This window comes from Tympanuchus pallidicinctus, unplaced genomic scaffold (assembly GCF_026119805.1).
Source record: "Tympanuchus pallidicinctus isolate F22 unplaced genomic scaffold, pur_lepc_1.0 scaffold2, whole genome shotgun sequence".
NCBI lineage: Eukaryota > Metazoa > Chordata > Aves > Galliformes > Phasianidae > Tympanuchus > Tympanuchus pallidicinctus.
The window spans coordinates 50,685,627-50,713,126 of record NW_026294721.1 but is presented as its reverse complement, the minus strand read 5'-3'; the positions used below and the strand labels follow the sequence as shown (position 1 = coordinate 50,713,126).

At 37.4% G+C, this 27,500-nt stretch overlaps 1 protein-coding gene and 1 long non-coding RNA gene across 2 annotated transcripts in view; one reads left to right on the top strand and one right to left on the bottom strand.

Annotated features, from left to right (window-relative positions):
• LOC128080652 (uncharacterized) overlaps positions 1-27,500 on the bottom strand; it is a 156,090-nt gene that overhangs the window by 70,307 nt on the left and 58,283 nt on the right. Inside the window, exon 3 of the long non-coding RNA XR_008206839.1 lies at positions 24,309-24,433. This is a non-coding gene — a long non-coding RNA (uncharacterized LOC128080652). The remainder of the gene's footprint in view (positions 1-24,308; positions 24,434-27,500) is intronic.
• TACR3 (tachykinin receptor 3) overlaps positions 11,545-27,500 on the top strand; it is a 30,610-nt gene continuing 14,654 nt past the window's right edge. Inside the window, exons 1-2 of the mRNA XM_052683032.1 lie at positions 11,545-12,372; positions 26,192-26,380. Coding sequence (XP_052538992.1) covers positions 11,906-12,372; positions 26,192-26,380 — 656 coding nt within the window. The 5' untranslated portion in view covers positions 11,545-11,905. The remainder of the gene's footprint in view (positions 12,373-26,191; positions 26,381-27,500) is intronic.

Below are 27,500 nucleotides of genomic sequence, written 5' to 3'. Positions count from 1 at the left end.
TCACTTATAGTTTATAAGCTTGTTAGTCATTAATAGACATATTAGAAGCAGGAAAGGTAGTAACAAAACATTTGGTTTAACTGCTAATTCTCCAATGACTCTTTGCAACTGTGTTGAAAGTCTTTCCCATACCTAATCCAGAAAGGACTTCATCTCTAGTGTGCAGAAGTCACTGAGAATAAAGGATCAATGAGTCAGACTCCAAAAACAGAGAACATCCTTATCACACAAGATGGTGAAAACAAGGAAGATATATTCAGCACTATGAATTATTCCTAGAATTATGATGAACATAGAAATCATGGCTCACTTCATATCTGAATTATATCTGCTCTCCTTAGATTATCTCCACTACAACTGTTTTTTTTTTTTTTAAATGGATATTAAATGTGATTATTTACTTTTTCTAAAGGTCTCAACATGCAATTATTCTGTTTTCCCTTAAAATCTAAGCAATATAAAAACAAGTGAGGAAGAAAACTGCTGACCTTGCAAATAAAACTGGTTTAAAAAGCATTTTACTGAGCAAACAGAAACTGAGGAGCAATCTACAATTTGCTGTAAACTTGGAGGAAAAATATTCAGTGTCTGGAGGACTCAGGGGTATGAAATTACAATAGCATGTTTCCAGATATCTTTCATTAGGGAAAACCACCAAAACTGCCCTCTTCATTTCTCATCCTCTCCTTCACTTTTACTAGTCACTAGTTTTTACTCTCTTTTTGGGAGTCACTATGACCAAGAGTCTTCCGCTTGATTTGTATTCAGTCATACTTTCTCATATTTTTTGGACTGCAATGTAACTCGCTGAACACCAACCAAGTGCACACATTCAGTATGTAATCCGGTCATAATTGTTTGTTTTTTCATCCCAATCCCAAAGGAGCAGCATTGTGAAACAGAAAAACTAACTGAACATTAGGGAGAGACACAAAATGAAAAAAATAAATCCAAAACATTTAGCTTTAACTTTCATTGAAAAATAATAACCCTTAGGACATTATCATTTCAATAACAAGTTTCATAAGACTCCATGTAGGCAGATCATATTGAATTTTGGCATTTTTCTGTTTCTCCTAAAAACAAGCAAAATAGCAAACATTTTGGCCAAAGAGACTCTACAGTTTTGGAATAGAATGGCATTTCTAAGGAACACCATATTCATCATACATCACTTTTGAAAGCTTTTTTTCCAACTGACAGATAAGGAAGCAAACGCAGTAGATATTACAGTGAGCATGCAGTATGTGACACTGTTTTAGGATGCAAAAAAAAGTTCAGATTCCATCTCAATCTGCACTTCAACAGCCTAATAAGAAATTAATTCTGAAGTAGGCAGGTCACAAATCTTAATTTCCAAAATGCAGATTGGGAAAAAGCAATACTCTTCCCATATTTGAGAGAGTAGCCAAGTCTGTTTTCTTTTTAACCTTTATTTCCATTTCAAGAAGACACAATTCATATGCAAGATCAGCTACATTATGAAACCACTTTCTCCTATATTTGATACAGAATTTGCAGCTACAGATTTTCTATTTACTTATTGTACATTTCCTGCAAAAGAAATTACAAGACTCATTTGTCACAGCATCATAGAATGATAAATGTTCTGGATTCGAAGGGGCCTTAAAGATCACCTAAGCACCCCCCAGCCCCAACTCCTGCCATAGGCTGGGTGCCCCCCACCAGCTCAGGCTGCCCTGGCCCCATCCAAACTGGCCTTGGGCGCCTCCAGGGATGGGGCACCCACAGCTCTGGGCAGAGTGTCAGAGCCCTCTGAGTAAAGAATTTCCTCCTCAGAACAAAGCTAAATCTCCCCTCTTCTAGTTTACATGCATTCTCCCTTGTTCTATCACTATTACATCTGGTAAGAAGTCACTCCTCCTGCTCATAAGCTCCCTTCAAACACTGGAAGGCTGTAACAAGGTTGCCCGAAGCCTTCTCTTTTCCATCCCGTAGAAGCCCAGATCCCTTAACTTTTTTTCATAGGAGAAGTGCTCCAGCCCTTTGACTCATACACTGTTCCAGTACTTAGAAGTTGTTTGGTTTTTTTTTAATAAAAGTGATAAGAATTATGTAAAATCACATGGAAGTTTATACTTTTGCATATTTTCCTTGTACAACAAAGAAAAAAGTTACAAATTCTTGCTGTGCTACCAGCACGAGTTATCATATAAGCATTCCAATCAGACAGTATTCTAACATAGGGGAGATTATACTGCTTTTTAGAAAATACTCTGTAGATCTTCTTCCAAATCAGTAAACTGCCTGTAAAGCTGTATGGAGAAGGATTCATGGAAATTCTTTTCTAATGAAGGAAGCAATTAACATTGAATATTCTCTTAATACAATATTGAAAGTAAGATAATAGGAAAACTGCTTGTCAGGTCAATTCTGAAATCTTTATTTATTCTTTATAATCAATATCACTAGTATATATTAAAGACAAATGGATTCAATCAGAGGGCACGCTAAAATCAGTATTGCATAATTAAGTAGCTGTATTTAACTAATATCCCAGATAGAAGTACAGACAGGGAGAAGAACTCTTTCAGAGTAGCTCTGCCAAAGAAAGACCTGGGGGTTCGGATGGACAAAAGGCCAGACAAGAGCCAGCAGTGTGCCCTTGCAGCCTGGAAGTCCAACAGTATCCTGGACTGCATCAAGAGAGGGGTGGCAAACAGGTTGAGGGAAGGGATTGTTCCCTCTGCTCTGCCTTTGTGAGGCCCTATCTGGAGTACCGCATCCATGTTTGGGGCCTTCAACACAAGAAAGATGTGGAGCTTTTGGAGAGGATCCAGAGGATGGCCACCTAGTGGTGCACCTCTCCTATGAAGACTGGCTGAGGGAACTGGGCTTTTTCAGTCTGGAAAAGAGGAGTTGTGTTGAGACCTCACTGCTGCCTTCTAGTATTTAAAGGCGGTTTATAAACATGAGGAAAATCATCTTTTTATAAGGGTAGATAGCGATAGGATAAGGGGGAATGGTTTGAAAGTAAAGGAGGGAGATTTGCATTAAATGCTGGGGGGAGATTTTTACTGTGAGAATGATGAGGTGCTGGAACAGATTGCTCAAACAGATTGTGGATACCCTGTTCCTAGAGGCTTCAAGGCAAGGCTGGGTAGGCCATGGGCAATCTAATCTAGTACTGCATCTGGTTGCTCACAGCCCTGGTTGTGGCACAGAAATTGGAACTTGATAATCTTTGAGGTCCCTTCCAACCCAAGCCATTCTATGAGAATTCAGTGAGTCTATGAATTTGCTATTATCTGAACTTAATTTTTTCTTCTTGCTTTCTTTTCTCAATACTCTCTCACATTGTTATAGTTTAATGTATTACCAAAATATAAAAATGGAAGGGCAACATAGACACATCTACATACATTACTGTTATAACTGCAATCAGAGCCCCACAGCTAGACAACTGAAATTCACACATCACCTGAAGCCAAGTACTACAAGTATGATTCAGCATATTCAAGTCATTTCATACTTTACATATACAACTGAACAATATTACATATACAACTGATCCACAAATTTTGAAGCCAAAATGATGTTTTCAAATTTATCTATTGGCGAGAAGCATGTGAACCTATGACAACAGCTCTGGAGCATTCTGTTAAAAAGCAAATTGTTCTTTTCAGGTAACAGAAAAACACACACGGGTCATTGATGCTCGATGAATTACATGGATAAATTACCTGAAAATCTTATTTCCTGCTTTCACTCAGCCCTGAGTTATTATGATTCCATTTGTGTCTCTCCATCTTGCTTAAGAGCTTAAAATAGGAATTTTATTATGTATGAATACACTTGCACATTTTATTATATATGACATATATTTCAGTAACCCCAAGAGAGAGAAAAGTTACCAGTAAAATTCCCCTTAATTTGAATATTTAGAAGGAATGTAAGCACTGGAAAAAGCACCGCAGGAGGCAGAGAAAACTGTGTTGCTCTTAGGTGTCTTTTTGATTGATGTATTGATTGGTGTAGGCGTCTTTTTGATTGAAATATTTGAATGACTTACAAACAGGTCCTGAGGAATTTCAAATTGCAACAGCAGCTAATCATTGGTTTGATGACCACAGGTTCAAAACCTGCAAGTTCTAATAGAAATAATTTTCATCTCTAATTTTTGTGACTCCATAATCCTGTTGTTAAATGCAAATTTGAAAAACAGAAAATCATTACTGAAATGATTTAAAAGAAAAGAAGGATATAGGACAAATGTGTATGAGTATGCACATGAGTAAGACACTAGTTGATCTCGCTTATGACATCAGACAGGCACTTGAGCAGCTGGAAAAGGAGGAAAAGGCAAGTATGCCTATAATTACAGTTGCAAATAATTTGTCTCCCTCTGGAGAAAATACAGCACAGCAATTGAAGAACATTTTAGTTCAGTTAAGACTTCACAGTAATTTGTTTCAAGGACTGCACTGAAGAATGTAAAGACAAAAAGAATAATGGCAGGAAAGAAATCTAGTCACAATATTCCAAGACAATGCTTATTGCATCACAATCCATTTCACTCCTTTCCCTTCTCTCCAGACATACTGCTATCAGCTAAAACTCCTCAGATCAATCTACAATATTTAAAATACTGTTTATGTTTTCAAACAAAAAATGTTAAGCACTTTCAAAAAATTTCTAGCTTTGCACACTGCATAATGTGTTTTCCTCTTAAAGCCATAGCTGACCATGAAAGTAAATGGATAAGAATTATTTTTCACGGAACAGTGGTACATTTCAAATTACATTCAGAGACAGGCACCTTACTGTACCAGCTATTCCACTTCTGTAGTCATATCCCATGTGCAGTAGTTATAAAACAGAGGGCTAAGCAAGGCTAGTAATAATGAAAAGTAAATGCATTTAGACCATTGGGAGGATCTGAAGATCAAAACTCACAATGGCTGAGGTAGGATCACTACTTCCTTCATAAAAGAAGAATGAAAGTTATCCCTCCCCCCCCCCCCCCCCAAATAAATAATTAAAAAAAAAATTGGCAAATCTATTACTGATCCAAAACAGGCTGCATTTTTATTTATTGCTATTTAATCTCTCTAAAATAACTCATCCTCATGCATGCTGAATATTACTTTATTCTAAAAGCAGTTTCAGCGTAGCTGTACCTCAGTACAATATTCCAGAAGAAAAGCTGGCCTCAGTCAATTCTTTGGCTCAGACAGCCTGAGCTTATTATCAGAGCAAGGCATGCCCTTGTCTGAATCACACCTGGTACTGAGCACCTGTTCCTTCATGCAGGACTTGTTGCAAACACAGCTGAGTACAGGAGGTAGAAGAAAACAGCTGTATGTTTCAACTTTGTCTCTGATCAAGATTGCAGGGTATCGACACTCCATGACACACATCATGATGTGAAATCCAGATGTTGTTAATAGCAGCAATCCCAGTGCTTGGGAATGTAGTTACATTCCGGGCACCTTTAAACCCCAGTGCAAATGGTAATCTTTGCCTCACATATCCAGTAAATGTACAAACAGTGTGGGAAGGAAAACTATTTCTCCCAAAATGAAAATTCAATTCAAATCAGGAATTGTTTTTCTTGTAAAAATCTCTTGCAAAGGCTCAGCAATGACAACTATTTTTTTTTTTTAATAAATGAAAACAGCTGAAAAAAGACTTAGAAACAAAGAAATGTTGAACAGCAGGGTCACTGAGCAACTCTGCACATTAGCTCTTCAACTATATAAACCTCAGCTCATACATTCCTTAGTGAAAGAAAAAGAGGAGACTAACATTTAGGATAGCACACAATGAAATGAGAAGTCTAACACTTTAAATTATAAAAGAATTTTTCCTACAATGCATAACTAGACTGTGGAACTCACAAATACAAAAATACACCACAGTGAGAGAAGAAACTGCACCATTACATCCACAAATACCACAGTGAACAAAGCATCAAGAAATTGCATTAATTGCCATACTTTAGAATTTCAGTTTTAAATATTAAGCATCTAGCTGAGATCTATACTGTCCTATTCTTTCCCACCACAGGCTTCTCTTCTTTCAGAAGTGTCTGAAAACAGGATAGTGGCTATCTGAACCTCTCATTCAACTGATAGTGTGAATCCAAACAGTAGGCGTAATATTTTTTGCAACAATACGAAGGGCTATTCTTGTTTTTCCATTGTTTTCTAAAGTATTTATTATATAGTAGACCTGAAAGGTGATGGAAAATTGAGTCTGGAAGTAATTGTATACCCACTGAAAAGACTGCTTTTGTTTACATACACAAGTTCTAGCACAAGGATTGGATAGCATCTCTGTTGCGTTATGATACTCCCACTCACAAGAGAGGAATCTTCTCATCTCCTAGGTAGTTAAAGGCAGAGCCAATACATTTCCTTGCAACATATTTTAAAGAAACTAGTTCTACGAAAAGCCATGAGGCAAATGCTTCACTGGGACGTGACACTGGGAAAAAATATTTCAATTCCTGATCTTTTATACTGCTTCAAAAGATATCTTTTCAAGTGAAGAAAAGCCCTTTGAAATAACTGGCTACCAATGCATTAATAAATTTAATAGCTGCAGATATATGAGAAGAGGGATGAGTAAGTATGGTGCCATGCCTTTAATGTGCCAAAAAACAACAAAATGCCTTAGGTCTACTCTAACGTCCAATCAATTTCTAACTCCAAGAACTAATCAAGTTAAATACAAATTATTTCACACTGAGAAAAGAAATGGAACAATTGGTGAAAACTGACAGATGCTCCACAACATCACTCACATTAGTTCTACATAACACTAAATAACATCCCTTTTCTGAAGCCTCTAATCTGAAGTTTTCTTGATCTCCTAAATACAAAAATACTTGGCAATTAATTGTATTGGCGAAGTTTCTATGTTCAATTATTTTGTTGGTATTTTTGTGTTCTATTACACCTATTCTTAGAATTAGAAGGAAAAAGGGTCGGCACAAGTGATAGCTTTCTACACCAAGCCTCAAAAAGCAAGTAACAGCAGATGTAATCCTATTATACCACACCAGTTATGCCTATCAGCAGATCATAAGAGTCTTGGCATTGCTATTATCTCAGTACTTCTTTATACACAAACCATAATTCTAGAAAATTTGACGGTCATCATTTATTCTAATTATTTCCATCTTGTGTTTAGTTTAAGAGGTTGAAAGGGATGGAAAATCTTCATCCCAGTTTGCAGCTGGCATAAATTTACCAAAGATGGGGAAGGGAAACAGAAAAAGAAAATTAAGAGGAGAGGAAAAACAAAAACAAAAACAAAAACAAAGCAGTGGAAAAATCCGATAGCTTTAAAGAAGCATTTCAAAGCACTGACTAGACCTGTATGCATATAGAGAACACTGTAGATTCTCAGACACAACTGCAACAAATGTAAATCAACAACAGATTTTTGTGGTCAATCCTTTTTTATAGGCTGATCAAAAATGGAAATCCATAGTAAGATTTCTAATGATTTAAATGTTATTGGTGTGTTTGTAAAAAGAGATAGCATTCTGTTTGTTTTCCAAAAACAAATTTTGAAACAAAGTTTAATGGTTTCTTTCTAATCATATAGAAGTATTAACTCTAGAAAATCTCCCATTTCTCTACATTCTTTTGGCTACAGCTATTAACTGTATTTAATTACTAATTGCCATTTTGACCCACAACTTCAATTTTTAAATGAATTTATAATTCACCCATCAAGAGTATTCACCCAGGTGCAGTCCACAGTGTATGGAGAAAGCCACCACTTGGAGAAACCCACCTGCCTCGATGGAAATCCTTCAAATGAGAAGGAAATACACAGTTCCAATAATTGCATTAAAGCATTATTTTAATTACTGAGCTAGTAAATCTGTACTATAGTTTATTGATTCTTTCATTCTTTAACATAGAGAAAATAGTAACATTTCTCCCATAGGGAGTTTTACAAGAAAAATAGTTTGGTTTTTTTTTTTTGCTATAAAAATAGGGAAAACAAAAAAAATGGGGCATTCATGCAGAGTCCATATGCTTTTGGGAAACATAGGCGGGAGGTTAAGGATCAGGGAACTTGGGAACTAAATGATCTAGCAGTGAATGGGATTGTTCCCAGACTTTTAGCCACCTCTGTGAAGAAGAGCCATATGCAATACTTCTGGGTTTGACCTCGCCTTTGCTTCAGTAGCCTTACTCACATGCTTGTATAGTTGCCTGCTATCCTACTGAACCAGCTTCAGTTGGTGATGGCAAGAAAGATTTTGCATTCATATGCAAAAATCAAAAACGAGATTCAAACTGAGCTTTCTAGCTATGCATTAAGCCTCATAAATAAAAGCAAACTGTTCAAAATCCGAGTAGACTGACACTGTCATGACAGCAGCACAACGAGAACAAGCAGTCACAAAAAAAAATAGGACAGTGTTAAGACTTTTAAATTGCTAACATTCTCCTACAGTAACTAAAATTTTGCCTGATTGGTACAAGGATACAAAAGCAGCTGAGTAACACCCCAGTGAAGAAAACAACTGGGGTCACCACAATTTCTGATGAAGGATCACTTCTTTCATCTAGGGTAAGGAGGTAGAGAAAGGAGGTCATGCAATTAAGCGTAAGCAAGCAAATCCCCCAAAAAAGCCAACTTAGCTGTGCTCTTGGTGCTGTATGCAAAAGAAAAAGACCACACAGGACAACTGCAATTTACAGCGATGCAAGTTAGCACACACACCACATAAGTATGCTGTACAGGATGTTGTCTTCCTATAAATCCCTACTTGTGAACTCCTGTTGATATTCTCTGGCTCTCTCCCATGCTGTACAAGTGAATTTAGTGGAAGAGTGACTTCAAATGAAAACATCAAGTTACATTGGAAGATCTGTACAAGATGAAATCATAGTTCCATAAATAGCAAAGAACAGAAAAATTTCTAAATCTACCTTAGAGTCAAAATGCTAAGACAAGAGCTTATCCTCTGCTTCAAGCTCAGCAGGAGAGCTGTGGTTGGAACTGTGATAAAATAGCTTCAATATAAGGGAAAGGAAGAACTACAGACAATCATGGTTAGTTTCTTAATCACAGTTTGGATGTTTCTTACACTTTCCTCAGTAATTCTGTGAAGCTATGGCAAGGGGAAATATAACAACTACAACCACATGGAACTGTGTGAGTGCAAAGCTATCAATGAAAGGACAAAAGAGAACAGCAAATAGCATATGATGAGAAAACACTCTCAAACTGATTATAATATATTGTATATTTGTATATTACCTATACAAAAATTCCCACTGTGAATATATGTAACCTGGAATGGGCAAAAAAATGGCATGCTTGTAACAGTTTCAGAAGAAAATACCAGAATGAATATGCTCTACAACTATCATATTTTTCTGCAAGAATGAGGAAAAAAAAAAAATCTTGGTTCTTTGCACTGCTCCTTTAAATAAATTTCAACAGTCAGACAGATTTTGCTACATATAAGTTAGCAAATACAAATGCTTTCACCGAAGTTGCTGTAAAACTTACTTGAGAAACTGACAGCTGATGAGCTTCAACTGATGAAACTTCAATCAGTACACGTATAATCAATACAAATTTTGACAGAAAAGCACAGCCGACTTCACTGTTCAAGTGAACTGACCTTTTAAGCAAGAGCCAATTGCTGCATTCCTTAACTCTTTCCTTCATTAGTTAATTGCTAGTGAGATATGTGCTGAAGGACAGGTCAACCTACCTCTTTGCTGTAGTCTTTTGGATGTAGCAGGAGCTTTTTCAGAAGCTATATGGGGAACAAGGGCTTGGTCATCTCACGTGGAAAGGTGGGAAACAGCTCAACTTAGTAAAAGGGTACAGTCTGGTATTCCTAGGGTGGGCACAGGGTTGGGTTTCTGCTTTCTGGCTTAAAGCCATGTGAGAGTCATGGATGAAGATTTTAATGTCAAGAGCTGGGTGCTGAAATCTCTGCTGTAATTAGTGAGTCCCGTATTCCTCATGCATTGGAAAAGGCAGAGATTAGTTTACCATTCACTGTGCAGCTTCAATTCACTATGGCAGTACTACAGCCTCTGCTGTTCTGGCGATTCCTTATTATGGAATCTTGTGAGAATAGGACACAAGGAGTAATAGAGAAATGGTGTGTGAACTACTACTCCCTCCTTCGTGCTTAGCTCCAAGGAGAGGATGAAGGCTGATGCAGATGGAAGATGTAGGAAGCAATACAGGGAACTACGGGATTGACTCCCATGGTTTTCCCATGAGAAGGATGTGCAGTGCATGGATAGGTTCTAGATATGCTGTAGCAAAGGTGGATTTCAGCAGAGCTCTTGTAGGCTGCTGATTGGGATCATGTCAGTGGATAAGACCTCAAAAGAATTTAGAAATACAGAAATAGCCACAATTTCAGGCATTCAAATTAAAACCGAAGACACAGCAACTAATATGCAGTACTTCCAATGGGTAAATAAAGCAGGGAAGAAGTGGCACACAGGAATATTTTATTTTATTTTTCTTTATTTTTAAATATGTAGAATGTGTGTCTGCTAATATGGGGTATTGAACTGCTCCCACTGCTATAAGCTGAAATCTCAGATGATGACAAGTAGCAGCAGCTCTGAATTGTTGAAGCATGGAGTGGATTGCACTAAAACACATTTTCTCCTTGAAGACTGCTGCCAATTAACTAGCAAAGACCTGATAGTTGAAGTCCCTTGCAGTCAACCCTTGCACAAAGCATGCAATCTCTATGCCAGCTATTGCTGACATTAAAAAGAAAACTGACTTCTTGCATGTAAAAACACGAAGTGTTCCATTTGCTCATTTACCTTTTCCTACCAGTATAGAAATCACTGAATCTAAAAATCATTTGCTCAAAATAATAATAGTACTAAGCTAAGTGTGAAATAAATGCAAATAAGAAAAATCAAGTCAAAGTATGCTTTGTGGGTTTTTTCTTTTTTTTTTTCTTTTTTCTTTTTTTTTTTTCCCCCCAAACACTCAAAGAAAACAAATCCCTAGTATCTTACCCATATATAAGTACATCTATATTTAGGGCTGTTTCAACAGTCTCTGCTGAATATGCAAATGGCTCTGCAGGAACCAGTATGAACACTGTACAGAAAAAGTAGTCACATTTTAGTTTTATAAGTGTTTTGTGATGCTAATTGCATCACGAGATGTATTTCTTTACCTGAAAGAAATGGCTGTTACAAACCTGTAGGTAACAGAATGATTAAAAGGAAAGCATGCACAAAATAAAAAGACAGTAGCAGAAAAGCAGATCTGGAAAGAATTTTAATAAAAAAAAAAAAGTCTTGGTCTTTTGGACGTTCAAATAAGCCAGCTAATTAACCTCTGTACAGACAGGGCAAAAAGGCAATTTAAAAAAGATGTGCAATGATGAAAGCTAAAGAAAGGCAACATAAAACAAATATCAACAGAAATGAGAGAAGGATTCATATTCCTCGTAGTGCTCTCCACAGCTCCTGAAAGTGCTGCTGCTGACAATGAATGAAATAAAAGGGGAGGAGAGAAAACAGAGAGAAAGAGGTGTTGTCTTACCAGCCGATGGAGCTTATCACTCCACTCCCTTCATGACGCTGAGAACTCATAAGCCTATAAAACGTGCCTCAGATCCCAGTCCCATTCTCCTTCAGCAAAACCAAAAGCAAGAGGTGGCTGCACAGAGGAGGAATGAGATTCTTTATCCACAGATAGCTTTTCTGACTCAGCTAGTACAGCATTTCTAACTGTTTGAACAGCACAGCCAAAGCTTTCTCTGACAGCTCTCTCCTTCCCAGTCCTTGCTGTGCTGCCTAACTTTCTTTTTTCCTTCTTTCCTCTTCTTATCTTTTTGGGGGGATTCTGAAGGATAGGGCGGTGGGAGGTGGGAGAGATATTCCCTGAAGAAAGGAGAGCAACATTCGAGATGAATTCTGTCCCCACAGCCAACTGGAATGCAAGCATGAGCAGCAGGTGGAACATGAGCCTTGCTGCAGCAGGAGACCCCTGGGGACAGGCGCTGGAAGTCCCAGCTGGAAATGCTTCTACCCCTCTTGCAGCCAACTTCTCCAACCAGTTTGTGCAGCCCTCCTGGCGCATTGCTTTGTGGTCTCTGGCATATGGTGGTGTGGTGGCAGTGGCCATTTTTGGAAATCTCATTGTCATCTGGATCATCCTGGCTCATAAGCGCATGAGGACCGTGACCAATTACTTCCTGGTGAACCTGGCCTTCTCTGATGCCTCCATGGCTGCTTTCAATACTCTCATCAATTTCATCTATGCACTGCACAGCGAGTGGTACTTTGGAGAGGCTTACTGCCGTTTCCACAACTTCTTCCCCATCACAGCTGTCTTCGCCAGCATCTACTCCATGACAGCGATTGCTGTGGACAGGTGAGAAAAGAGAGATAAAGCACAGGGGTGAGCAATTTAGATCAGACTTCTCTGCTGAAATAAATATTCAGACATAGCAACCATTAAGTGATGAGAGGTAGAGTCCTCAGTAGTTCATCGATTGTGCTGTTATGTGCTTCTTCAAGGTCTCTCCGTAATGCACTTTTTTTTCCTCTGTCTTCGGTCTTTCTCCTTCAGCCTTTCATTTGTTTTACTCTTGCTTACTCTACACTCCCTCTCACTCACTCCAGCTGCGCTTTGTGCTCAATCTTCTAGTAATAATCCTGTGAGAGCAGTCATTGCTCAGGTTTTTGCTTTCCCCACCTGCAAAAACAACACCTGTTCCTCAGCCACTGCCATCTAATTCATGTCAATGAGGAGTTGTAGAGATTTCATGCAAAGGGAGAGCATTTCAAATTTCCCTCCTCTTTGTATTTCTGCAGCTGGCAGAAGCATTTTCCTCCTCCTCAGAAATCACTTCAGGCTCTGTTTTTCATGGCTCTTCTCACAAAAAGAGCTGAGCTGCCTGGTTCCTCCTGATTTTAACTAATGAGACTATTTAGGTTGCCATCTGTGCATACCCAAAGCTCAGGTAAGAACATGGATTCAAAGTGCTTGGTTGTTTTTCCTTTTTTCTGATTACTTGCAGCAAAGCAGCATCTGAGACTGAAAGAAAACAGGACAGGGAAAAACTTTACCTTTGTGCTCTTGACAGTAATTGAATAGGACAGCTGTAGTCTCTGTAGAGCACAGGGGGAGATGCAGTTGTCAGATTTCCAGCATAGATGCTTTAATGGATCATTTTTCTCAGAAGGTGCTGTGATTCTCCCATAGGAAATGCTCCTTTCTTTATGATCAATTTCACGTGGGCTGTACTGGCAAGCTAACTTAACACATGCTTCAGAAAACCAACACTTTCCTGGATTTTCATTCTGAAAAGCAGCTTGCTTTGTATTTCAAACCTCTCTTCGTTATTTTTTGTCCTATTAGTAATGCAGTGAAATTGCTCACAAAACTCTTTTCCATATATATTAAAATCATGTTATGCATCCTGCATGAATTGATGTGGCACAGCTGCAGCACTTTCAGTAGTTCAGATTTTGTAAGGTGCACTCAATCTTCTTAAGCTTTGGAAATTAATTGATTCCAGGTGAAAAAATGGAAATATGTTGTTGCACTGTTCTCGGTGCTTTGGATGATTTGCTGTTGGCTGTACTAGTTGTGGATTTTGGATGGCATTCTCATCCAGATGCTGAGAATATTTGTTCTGTAAAGTTGTAAGTGCAAGAGGAAACTGGAGTCTAAGCAACTCCTCTATCTCTTTGCTCTTCAGATATGTAAAGACAGGAGGAGATCAGAGCTCTTTCCTCCTTCCAGTGATGCATCTTGTTCCCAACTGTTAGTTTCCATAAAGGAGAGGTAGCATAAAACCAGTGATAATGTCTTTAACCAGGCAAGGATTTCTTGCGTTGCCAATTCAGATTAGCTAAAGATACTCACCTCGCTTAAGGTTCTGAGAAGGACAAAATTTTTTAATTGATGCTGTTAATCCTACAGCTGTCCATGTCACCAGATGAGCCAAGTTACTAGGACATTCTGAGGAAGGCTTTTTCATTCTTATGACTAAAATATCCACAGATAGTATCAGAACTATCCTGAAAGTTCCTAAATATGCTAAGAAACTGAAAAAAAGAAGGTCAGGATGTTTTACATATGCAGTTCTTTGGGAAAAGGAAGGATTCTTTGCTGCTCCACGCTGACTGTTAAAAACACAATAGTCAGATATAAATGCATTGGAATGTTTTCCTTGCTGTAACAGTGTGAAACACTTGATGCTCAGTAATGAGTTAGTTCCTGCTGCTGCTCCCTCTAATTCTTTTTTTTGATCTCAAAAATGCACAAGGGAATCACAGTTCCCCCTTCCTTCAGCCCTCTGGGGGAACAACAGGAACAATGATGACTCTACGATGTTGTTTTAGGTGAGGTCTCTTCAGTACTAAAGCAGCGTGGTTTAAAGCCAACAGAAAAGCAGTCTGTCACTCCTTCCTGATTCACACTGCCATTCTTTTTCTTTTATATCAAATAACATCTGATGTGTTGAGCACCTTTAACCATTTCCTGGCTACCTCTCTGCAGTGTCAAAAGGAAAACTGATAATTATAAGTGAATCCTGAAGAATTTCACTGAATGTGTAGTCTGCCCTAATCAATAGCACAGATTAGTTGGGTGGATATTTTTTAAAACACTGATTTCTATTTGCTTTCTGCAAAAGTTCAACCAGTGCTTCAGAAAGGAGACTGTGCTTTAGTTTTAACCCAGTAAACCCATTGTTATATGGTTATGTTCATTAAAAAAAAAAAAAAGCTAGGGTTAAGCTTCTGAGTTTGTTAACTCAGTAAGCAACTGAGTTAAAGAATGGGATCATGTTGGATGATTTTGCAACAGAAACTGTAACATCTGTAGAGTCATGGTTTGCAACTCACTAAAGATTTCCTCTGTTGATCGTTTTAGACCACATTAACATTCAAGAGAATAAATGAGTCAGTGTGACATTAAGCATCACAGAGCAGAGGTCATGGGCAGTACTATTTTTCTTTTCACATCCGATTTTGTGCATGGGGTTTCTGTGGGCCATACTGTCTAAGATGTGTGCACTGTGAAATGACTGAACTGACATGAACTTCTGTGGAGCGGGCAGTTCCAGCTCTAGGGTGTGCTGGCTCTGGAGTTGAGGATGAAAGTATGGAAGATTACTATTCCCTTCAATGTATGACCTCCTGGCCATTGAACATGTGTGGATTTATCCATGTTTTTGACCACTCCTTGGTGATCTTTTTCCTCTTTCTTCTGTTCAGGCTGCTTGCAGTGTACTGCAGAATTGCCACAGGCAGCTTTGAACAAGCCAGCTCAAGTGGCAAATGCAGCAGAGATTCTGTACTGCACTGCTTCACATGCCTTCTTTTATTCCTGTAGCCTATGCCCAGAGCTGCACAGTACCATGCTTACCTCACTTCTAGCACTCACTGCAGTTTCTTTACCATGTGGGAGCAAACCCATAAAACGCTCCTAAGATGACCTAAATGGTTCTGGAGGCAAAATGTCCTTGCCTGTGGCCAGTGCACGACCATAGAAGGTCATCTGTGTTTACTTTTGTCTGTCCATGCAATTCTGGATATCCTGATCTGGTCATTGAAAACCTACTATCCCTTCCTTGTAGTTTCTAGCATGCAGGAAATAGTATGCAGGAACTTTTCAAGTCCAATCCCAAGGTTGTCTCATTCCAGGACCAGTTCTGTGTGTAGACCTACAAATTCTCTGCAGGTATCTGAGGGTTAAGGCAGAAGTTTGGAGCCATAGCAATACAGCATAAAATATCATGCCACCAGTAGAATATTTTTCCTGTTATTAGCATATCTACAGAATGACTTCCTCAATTATTGTTCTCTCAGCAATTCCATAATGCTTCCTTTATTTCATTAAGTTTAACTATTTGTAAAAGCAACTGCTGTGGAATTAAACAAGTGTTCCAACAGTAACAGTGAGTAGTTGCTGATCCGATTCATGTCTTACAACATCTTCCTAGTACATAAACAAACTTCTGCTGTTTGAAGAACTATTACTTAGGTATTCAATTTCTTTACATGCAAAAGCAATTCAAAAGAATGATTTACAGATATGCCAATAGATCATACAAATATAAATACATAAAAATTATGCATTGCTGCTGCTCAACACAAGGTCAACACTGTAGTATCAAAATGGTGTGCTCATATCAAAGGAAAGTCCTAAGTAACTTTTTGTTACAATTTGTTGGGAAAAGAAGGAGAAAGCCACTAATTTGACCTAATCTTTTTAAATATCAGATTCCAGTTTCTCTACATGTGGTGTTTACATAAATTCTTTTTTTTTTTTTTTTTTAAATTTGCAGCCTTAGTGAACTATTAATAATGGTTCAGTCCCACAGTTGACTTCAAATCAGAAGCTTATCAAAGTAAATCACCATTTTTCTTAACTCTGTGTGTCAAAGTCCCATTTCAATAATAACTTCATCTTTTCCCCTTTTTTGGTCCATCTGATAGAATGTGCTGCCCTTTTTCTTATTCCACAGAACTGTACTTGCAACTGTATTTTCAGGAGGATTTAGCAATTAAAGGTAGCGCTGAGAGTTAGGTGCAATAGCATTCATTTCTGGTGGCCCATAGTGCTCACACTGCTGAACTCCCATCAAACCCCAGATTAACTCAGCCTTTACTAATAAAACACTGGGTAGTTAGAGAATCTCTGTTTCAGACTATGACTGAGTCCTACCACAGTCCGCCCTCCCTTCTGGTTATCCTTCGCACTTCTTTTTAATAAGCTTCCTTAAGCCTTGTCTACTTTGTTGTTCTCCTTTTAGATGCTCCATAGAGGAGAGGAGTCACTAATGTTGTCCAAACGTTTATTTTATGTGTACACCAGTTACTGTTATCTTCTACTATTATTGCATTAGCTTCCCTTGTAGCCTAATTTCCTGTGGCATGTCAGCATTATTACTGTGCATTAGTTGAGTGTGTAACCTCAAAGTTTACCTTTTCAGAGTCACACTTGGAGCTTTAAACCATAACATCCTATACGGTTTACAAATACATTTGTTTTACCTGATTTGATTTTAAACTATATTTAAAATAAAGTGTTATTACTCCTCTTGTATACTCTAATCTCTTTTTTTAATGAACCGTAATATTACAATGCTATGTTCCTAATCCCCAGTTTCCTAGTTCTAGTATGCTTATTTCACCAACATCCTTATGTAAACTTGTCACTCTTGTTTCCCACTCTATTTCTTAGACTTCCAGTATATCTGCAGAAGTACACATATTCATAGGTCAGTTTTCTACCTTTCAGTAACATTTCTCAGTTACTGATTGTTATCAATAATTCCTCTACATAGTCACAGGTATTCTGTCTTCTGTAACAAGCTTGTATAACAAGGTATAAATACACAATCCATTTGGCACACAGAGGGTCTGACCCCACGTTGTGGTCTATGGTATTAGCATCAACACATGCCATGTACACCAGTGCATATATTGGTAAGAGAACTTGAATGTGGCCATGGTATCAAGTTTTTTGGACTTAGCTCCCCACTACGCAGTAAAAAACTATATTGTCCAGCAGGCTGCCACTGCCTGCACAGAGCTCAGCCCTAACAGAACTGCAGCCTTTGGCCTCTCACTTCTTGCAAACTCCATCTCAAATGATTTTCATGTACAGAGATAAGAAAACAGAATTTGCACTGAAGATCAGGGAGAGAGAGATGAACACAGAAGTGAGAAAAACAAAAGTAAGATTAGTTTCTTTACAGCTTTCTTGTGCTTTACAGGTGGTATTCCCCTCAGCTTCCCCCTTATATCTAGGAGCATGTTCACTCAAAGAGATGAGTGAAATGAGCTTCTGTAACCTCACTAGTCTGTTTTTTGTATGTTTCGGTTTGCATAATCATTTTTTTCACATTTGATTGTTGATTAGCTTTATCTCCCTCTGATATCTCGTAGCTGTACAGAAAACACCATCTGCTTTTTCCCTAGACTAAAGCTCAACACAGCTTTTTTTTTCCCAAACCAATGGATCACTTTATAGCATTGTATCAGCCTTGATCAAGATATATCATGGGAAGAAAAATGCAAAGAAATTATCATCATTATTTCTATTTTTACTATTACTATGTTGCCAATCAAACAATAGGATCCAAATGGGAAATCCCTTCTCCATATTCTGTGTTCCAAAAATGTATATTTCACAATGAATCATGAGATATTTCTGGATTCCAGTAACTAGCCTGCTCTCTAAAAACATTAGTCCTGGGAAATTGAGAGAAAATGTTGAGCAGAAGAGCATTAAGTGATCAAAAATCAAGAGGTGAACCATAAAGGACTCCGTTTTGAAATGTCATTTCTAAGTTCACCACATGGCCTGGGGTCCTGAAATGATTTTCATAGTTTGATGACTTTCTTTCTTTCTTTCTGAGAAAAGAGGTGAAATGTTCCGCAGAATATCCTGATCCAATAAGCTACAGGATTCAGACTGTCAGAGACGAGAAAAATAACCCATTTCTTGTTGTTGTATAAGCTCATAGTGATCTAGCAACTATAGAGAATCCTAGGATTCTTTGTAAAAAATATTCAGTCAGTCACATTGCTAATATCATACTGAGACAGTCTGGGAATAAATATAGGCATCACTGTTGGTTTTTTTAATTATTATTATTTTTGCATTGAGTAAGTACTTCACTTGACAAGCTGTTTTCAAAAGATGGAATGAAAACAATGAGGCTCATGAGCCTACGAGTAAAAGAGACACTTAGAGCAGCAACTAACTAACCCAGGTCTTTGCATCCAAAGCATGAACAAACATCTGACAAGTTCAAATTACATGTTCAAGTGAACAAGTTCATTTCAGACAATGTCCCAGACTTCAATACATTTTCTCAGTGCTCTTATCCATAGCTCGGGAAATAATAGGAATTAATCTTTTAATAGGAAACTATTAAAAGAGGTTTTAATACTTGGTTTTTAGTGTTGAGGGTTTTTTTTTCCTTGAATATCATTATCTACAGGCATGCATTTCTGATTTATTCTCCAAATAAGACACAAATTTGTATCATTTACAATATTTGTGTCTAGCTAAAACTAAGTTATTTCAGAACAAATGCAGCTTACTAAACAAAAGTAAAAGTAATGTAAAGTAAATGTAAAGTAAAAATGTAAAGTAAACCTCACATTTGTGTAAAGTTTATCATTGGCCTCTAAATCAATTCTAGGCACGAGAAAGAAATTACCTGAGGATAATTTTTGCTGGCCACCTGAAAAGCCCCTGATTTTGATGGGATCAGTGAATGATTTGCATTTCCCCTTTGGTATTAGCCAGCAGAAGTCATCTTAATGAAAAGCAGAAAGCTTCTTATCACAAAGAACTTACATGCATGCACAAGCAGCTGTAATAGGTCTGTGTTTTGTGAAGGAAGGCTTCTTTTTCATACCTTCCACTGAAATAAAACTTTAGTGCATAATAAATGATTATTCAGTACCAAACTGCTATAGTCAGTTAATGATCCAACGTGTCAACTAACTACTTATGATCTGACATTGTGAACTGTCAGACCTATAACCGGGGAAGGAGTCAACTATCTATCTCAATATTTGCCCTAGGTATTTATCCTAGTAAGAAAAAAAAACAGCCATTCAGGTAGCAGTGTCAGAAATGTAGGCAAGAACAGAATCGTTGTAGGCTGTGCAGATGGAGCAGTTTTTTTAGACTTTGCATAGGGATTGGTCCTAGATAGCCATCTGGACTCACTCCAAAGAACAGGAGAAACAGAAGCCATTCTGTCAGGGGAAGTGGGTCCACCTATTTATGAGACAGACCAAAGAAAATGGTTAGCTCGTCTCTATTAATATTCATAAATATAGCACACCTTTTGTAAAATCAACAACAGAGTTACAAAAATCTAGCTCAGTGCAGACAACTGAAATGTTTCTCAAGTAGAAAACACTGCATAATTTATGAGAATTCAGCCATACTGTGAAATTTCAATATTTCTGTTTTAAATTGTCTGATAAGAGGTGGTGAAAAGCAAAGCTCTGGACATCCTGATTTAACAAACCCAAACCAAGTCAGCCATTCCCTAAGAGTAGCACATGTGCCTTTGGGTAAATCAATGCCAACTCATCCCCTCAGGGAACAAGCACTGACCTCTCAACTGCACAGTGTATTTGTTTTCCTATCACACTGTCATATGCTCTTTCTTTATGCTGTTCATTTCAAGGTGAAAACTGCATAACAGCAACATCACCCACTGCAGATCCTTTTGACAACAAAAAATCAGTCTCTTTCAACAGTCAGACAGTCCTAAAAGACTCCTGTAGCTGTTTCCTTCAGAGAAAATCAGCTTAAATGAATGAACGCAGATTTGTTGCACAAGAAAGGACTGAGCCTTGCACTAAGTAGGCAGAAGACAATGTAAAAATTGAACATTTGTTTTTCATTAATTAAAAAATGCCTCTACAACCTCACAGTTCATTCCTCCTCCTTTAATCTACTGTGCCCACCTTAGAGAGACATTTAATTGGATTTTTCACATCTATGTTTTAAGGAAGGGGCAGGGAATCATCACAATTTCCCTAACAAAATCTCTTAATTACCACCTGATCCCATCCATACTAGGAGACAAAGTTTTAAAACCAGCTTCTATTTTCAGGGAGCAACAGCATCTGTGTATTCATGAAGGAAGTGCTCTCGGCTTTCTGCAGCTGACAAGACACTTATATGCAAGCATTATGATTTTCTCTCAGCCTCTTCCTTTGTTCAACCCCAATTTCCCATTATAATTTGGCCCTGAATTGATTACTTTTTTCTCCATTCGATTTTATAAACACACTGTAAACAGGTGAAACAAATCACTTAGGATAATTAAAGGGTTCCAACTGTGCCTCCAGATGGGCATCTGTAGGATCCAATTTTCAACACAGCTTTTTTCAAATGTCCTAAGTATTCTTGCAACAATTTTCTAAATAATGTGTTAAAAGATGAAGATTTTCCTGCCTGTATTAACCAATGCATACCATTTTACAGAAAAGCTAAGTTAGGATTTGCTATTGTCAGAACAATGAGACATAAACTCAGGACACTTTTATCAGAGAGCTACAAGATTAACTGTCGCTATAAACAGTGACTTAAAGAGTTCACCACTGTTATTCAAATGAGGATTGTCTCTGTTATGGTTTCAGAGAAAACAAGGTGTTATTTTTTTTAATTATTATTTGATGAATCTAAGAAACAAGTGTCAAGCAGTAAAGTGTGGAATGGCTAAATTGAGCAGATCAGAAGGAAACTTGATCTATTATAACCTCAGCAGATAAGAAAACAGTCTGAGAAAGCACTGCAGCAAGCACATTAGTGTTCAGGAGCCTCTTCCCAAACTCAATTACTTGGCTTCTTCTCCAGATCTTGTATGTAGCATTCTCCCTTTTATTCCTGGCCTACTCACACAATGCTCTTTCTAGTAGATCTTAAACAATACCTTTCACTTCAGAGGGTATGTCTGATGTTCGCTCTTTTAACTAGCATTTTGTCATAAAAAACACGTAACTATGCAGACTATGGAGGTAAGCCTTAATGACATAGCTACACCAAGGAAAAAGCCATGGGTAATTGGACAGTAGAGGTGCAGTGTCCTGCACCATGCACACATGTTACACCGCACTCAGTCTCCTTACCTTCACTGATTTTCTGAGCAATAACCATGGCAATAAGCATGGCACCTGTAGCTTGTAGCTTGTAGCTAGCAGGAGCTCTCATTCCTGATGGAAACATTCAGGATAAAAAGGACAGGGTACAAAGGCAAGTGACACTTAAAAAGCAACTACCACTCATTTAGAAGATGAACACCTAACAACCCTTAGTACCAGTAATGGTAAGGCAACATCATCAGCCAACAAAACTAAGGGCAAGAGTGGCAAAGCCTCTTTCACAAATGACAGCTAAGAGGAAAGGACTTCTGGTATCCTTTGGTTACCAGTCTCTACAGAGATTAATATCTAGAGATGGCTACTGAGATGGTTTTCAAATTGTAACTGTTGTTGTATCTTTTTCACTGTCCTTGTTTACAGCAGTGATGGCTTCCCTAGAAAAACACTACCAAACTTGTATGACAAAATTTGAAGAAGTGTAACAATTGTAGTTACAAAGCAATAGCTCAGCATGTTAATTAAGCAATTTTGTTTCTAAGAAAAGCAACTCAGGAAATATGTCAGATATTTAATTGCAATTATTAGTGTACTGGCAAATTAGAATAAGATAGTTTTGTTGTCAAAGGCTTAGTAACAGAGAGAGGTGTCAACACTTTCTTGTCAGAGAAGTCCATCCTGCACAAAGGCAGTATTGAGAGAATATTCAAGGCTTCACTACCTCCTCCGCACTTCATTTGATAGAATGATTGGCTGTTATGCTTCTGTAACCTGTTTTCTGCAAAAGCCAGTAGCTGGTTCATCACTAAAGTTACATTAACAAAGACAAGTACCTGCAGCTGGTTTTTGCTGTTGTTTTTTAAAGGAAAAGATCTTTGTTCTTTGCCTGACCTCATTCAGATAGACAACAGTTAATGTTTCCATTAGCACAGCTGTATGAGTCATTTCACACAAACAATCCACCACTTTAAAGGGCAGGCACCAGACAGGGAGATATAACAACAGAATTTTATCTTAGGCAAAGAGAAATACTGTTGGTACCTACTGGGAATAAGAATAATGTAACAGGGAATGAGAATAATGTGAATGCAATAAAAATCTGACAGTAGCACATAAAATAATGTCAGTGTTACAATCTGAAGAAAACTAAAAATTGAAAGAAATTGTTCCAGCCTAAGAGGAGATACCTTAAGACTCCCACAAGCATATGAAAATGATGACTTGTTTGTGGGTTATCAAATACTATCAGTACATCCAGCACTTTGAACAGTATAGGGCAACCCATCCTCAAGGCAGATCAATGTAAAAGTCAGGACTCATGATTACAAAGTTAACTTCATTGTCCAAGTTGTACTTACTCCTTGGAGAACAGAACTTGGGGGTAGAGGGTAACAAGGGTAGCAATCCAGCTAAAGTATATTTTCATGTGATCTGCTATACCTAACACTAGAATAGAATTATTTCATAGACATGTAATGCCAAAAGCTCTGGCTTTAGGTGGAGGGAAAACAAAACAAAACAAAACAAAACAAAAAAAAAAACACCAACAAAACTAACAAACCAATAGGTAAAAGAGAGGGAAATTAATTACCCTGTGGGCAAAATATCTGAACACAATAAAATCAATGTAAAAAGAACAGGCTGGATAATCTAGACATAGAAAATGATGACTCAGAACTGAAATTGGTTCAGATCAGTCTCTATTTCTGACAGCATTTAGATGTTTTAAAGTATTAGCATTGCTAATGCTAAAAGGGACTGCCACAATGTCAGCAGATGTTGGACTTATGTGGTTTGTGATTGACCATCAAATACAAAGGGTATTTTTGCTAAAACAAATATCTATCCTATAATTATGCATCTTTGAAGTATAAAATTTTCACAAAGTAGAAATATCTTCATTTAAGTTTGTTTTCACATCAGGTAAATGTAAATGCAAGAGATTACTTGCACATTTTTTTATGAGGAATGTTTCTATTATAAATGTTATTATTGGCTTCTAGCTGATGTCTGTACCTAAACCTCATGGGCAAGTTCCTCAGCGTTCGATGTAACAAATCATATACCTTTCTTTATTTTATATGAGTACTACCCCTCTAACTGCACTACATCAGAGCTATCATCCAAAAACAAGATTGATTCAAATCAATGTCAGCTTGTCTGATGGTTTGATAGACTTCAATTCAAACTCTGGTTAAAAATCTAGCAAACTGTATGGATTTGGAACTCGTGCAGTCAACTAACTCTGTAAGAAAGGTTTTCATGATCTAAAACCAAGATGACAGTACAAAAAGTAAACAACACAAATAGCTTTGAAAATTTTATGATCTATGAATGCCCAAAGGACTAACATAAACAAAAAAAACAACAATAATCACATATAAACATCACTTGGGAAGGGGATCTACTAATTCATCTTTACTTACCTACCCTTATTATCTGTAAGTGTAAATTGGTATTATAACTTCCAATTCCCATAGTAATACCTAAAGTCTCAACAATAGCATAAAGTCTACAAATGCTTAGACAGCAAATGGTTTTTATCCATACTACGATATCTTCAGGACACAGTATTGCCATACAGTGCCTATTACTGCCTACATAATTTTCCATTCAGAAAAATAATCTATAGATCTGTCCCAATCCATCTTTGTATGAGATAGAAACGTAGAGAGAGAGCAGAAGAAGAATCACAGTATATCTTTTACTTACTGCAATTTCTTTAGAAGGTGTAAGTGACTCAACAATACAAGTAGCACTGGAAAGTGATGAAAATTTTTTCTCACTGCTTGTAGACAGGAACAGCTGTGGTTTGATTTTCAAACTGCATTTAAAACCTGAAACAGACAGGGACAGTAACATGGTCATGAGATTTGTAAATTGGAAACCTACGATGAAAACATAGTCACAAACAAGACGACCATTAGGAAATCACTGAGATACTCCAATAATCTCGTCAAAAATGATCAGATAATTAAACGTATTGTAAAAGACAGCAGAAACATATGGGCTGTGATTATGGCAATGAGTTTGTCTCTTCCAGAATCAGTATTAACCTCTGTAAGTGGTAATCAACTGTTGAAATGAATCCAGGTATACTCCAAGAAGTCTGTAAAACTGTCAGTAGTATAAAAATTCAAGCTGACTTTCGTATTCATCACATTTTCCTGTCTGTTTCAGATGTTTTCATACAATATGAAAACAAAAAGCACAACAAAACCAGAAAAGAATAGATCAAATTTGTCATTTATTTTTTCTTGCTCTGGTTACACCTGAGAAGCTTCTTACAACATCCCTATTTTAACCCTGATTTCAGAAACACTGTGTAGAATGTGAGCACTACCAATGGCCAAAGACGAACAGATTTTTAGTCTCCTGAGTAAGCACAGATACACTGATTAATTCAATTTCTGATTTGCTGATTTAAATTGCTCATCTGACATCTCCTACACTCACTTGCAAATAGCACTGCATTTCAATCTTGAATCAAAGAATTTTCTAGCATGCTTTTGGTTGCATCTGGAACAAAACATTACTGTAAAAAACATTTCTTTCTGTATTGGAAAGCATTAGGATGTCATATCAAAGAGCATGTAGTTAGCTATTCAGTAAGCTTCATCAGCATATGTGTAAAAAGAAATACTATTTCAATGGATTTACAGGACAAAAATTCCTTTAAAAGTGATTCTGATTGTTACTTAAGAGCATTCCAATAGTGGAAGCAACTAGAAACAGTCTTCCTATTTACCAAAATTGTTAAGGATTTTGAAGGTCTTTACTTGGTCATTGATAAGTGAAACAAAATAGAGAGACGGGGAAATTGGTGGAAAAGACATTGATTTAGGAGTTAGTCTCAGAATCAAAGCAGTGGCATGATAAGAAAATGTAAAAAGTGTGAAGTTTGTGACATGGAATGAGTAAAATGAGCTTTCTGGGTCTCCCTAGTTCCTTGCATGTGTTCGGATATCAAAAGGCAGAAAACAAGATGTGTTTTTCTCTTACTGTTTGTCTTGATGCTTTCCTGTTGCTCTCTTTTCTAAGCCTTTAAATTGTAATTACTTAGAGTAATCTTTTCAATTATTTTATGCAAATTGTTCTTTTAGAACAGTATACACGGATTGCCAATACAATTACAGGGCAATAAGAAGAATGCTACCCCTTCCCAAGAAACAGGAACTGAGAAAGCAAAAGAGATGTTTTCATGCTTTATGCACATATTTCTCCATTAACTGAGGCAAAGCCTGTACGATTCCTTCCTGAAATGGTTGCAGCAGCAGGATCTTTGACCAATGATCTGAAGTCAGTTAATGCCTATTGAACAAAATGCATGGTAATTTATCGGGTTCATGTAGCTATTGGACAGAATTCTAATAATCCTTAGAGCTTAACTGTTAATTAGAGATATATCCTGTATTATGTAGCAGAGTAATAAAGGTTCCAGATGCCTTGTTGCTCTTCAATCAGATTGTGCCATCAGAACTCCAGAAAGACAAATATTTCTGTTTTTATCCTCTCAGACCCAACCTGTGGATGATTCTAGATGTGTGCAAATCTCTGAAGATTTCTTATGTAAAGGTTTTTGCTTTTTTTTACAGATACATGGCCATTATTGATCCCTTGAAACCAAGGCTCTCTGCAACTGCTACCAAGGTGGTCATTGGGAGCATATGGATTTTGGCTTTCCTGTTGGCCTTTCCCCAGTGCCTCTACTCTATAACCAAGGTGATGCCTGGGAGAACTCTGTGCTATGTAGCATGGCCAGGCGGTCCAAAACAGCATTTTATGTAAGCATTTTTCTTTTAAACTTCTGCATGGCGATGCCTATACTTGAAATGGATACTACTAGTAGTTATTTTGTATAACAGCACTGAGAAAGTCAAAGCAGAATTGCTAAGCTTGGAAGATAGTTCATTTAAATGACAACTGGAAGAAAATATTCTCTTCCTCGAGTGTTTTTCATTCCATGCTGCAATGTTTACTATCACTGCTTCACTTAAGATGGCTACTTCTATATAACAAAGTTGGTCAGAAATGGGAACAGAATATACAATTCAAACTAAGCTTATTGTTTATCTTAATGAGTAAAATGGTATTTCCAGCCTCTCCTTGTCACAATCAGATTTTTCTTCTCTGGTTCTATTCAAAAAGGATCAGGTTTCTGCACTTCATCCTGTTATGCTGTCACAAGTACGTATCTCAGGTCTGAGCTGGAATAAGAAAACTTTAAAATCTGTAATTCCTTCCACATTCTGAAAGTGTGAAGCAACAGCCAATTAAACTGGATGTATCTTGTTTGTCCCGCTGGCAGAATTAGGAATAAGTGGCTACCTAGCCATATAAACATTATGTCCCTGTTCAGATCCTCATTGGTATTTAAGATGAACTCTCTGTCCAAGGTTGAAAACCTGCATAGCCATACAGCATCAAATTTGACCTTTTGCCTTCCTTCAGGCAGGTGAAAACGGCTCTGATCATATATGATTTTGATCACTGTAGGAGCCACCTACAGGTATTTTATCTTTGGGGCAGTAAGTTCACTCTCAGTGACAACTGGGAATTCTTTACTGATCATTCAATGGGATTTTATGTGACAATGACATTTAACAAGGATCTAGCAGGAGGCAAAATAAGTTATCTTTTTTTTCCCCAGAGCTCACATTGTCAGAGATGACTATGTTTCTCATAGGCAACAGAGGGGCCATATGAAGTACAAATACAAAGGATGCCTTTGTATAAAGACAGTATTTAAATACAGCATTTCTACTTTCATTTCTGGTGCGGATTAGAACTCAGAAACCTTCGCTTGCTCTTAGGACACTTGACCATGCAATAAATAAATCAATTCAGCTAGTTATGGACAAAAATACCTCATTCTGAAGTCATGAATCAGTATTACTGTAGAGT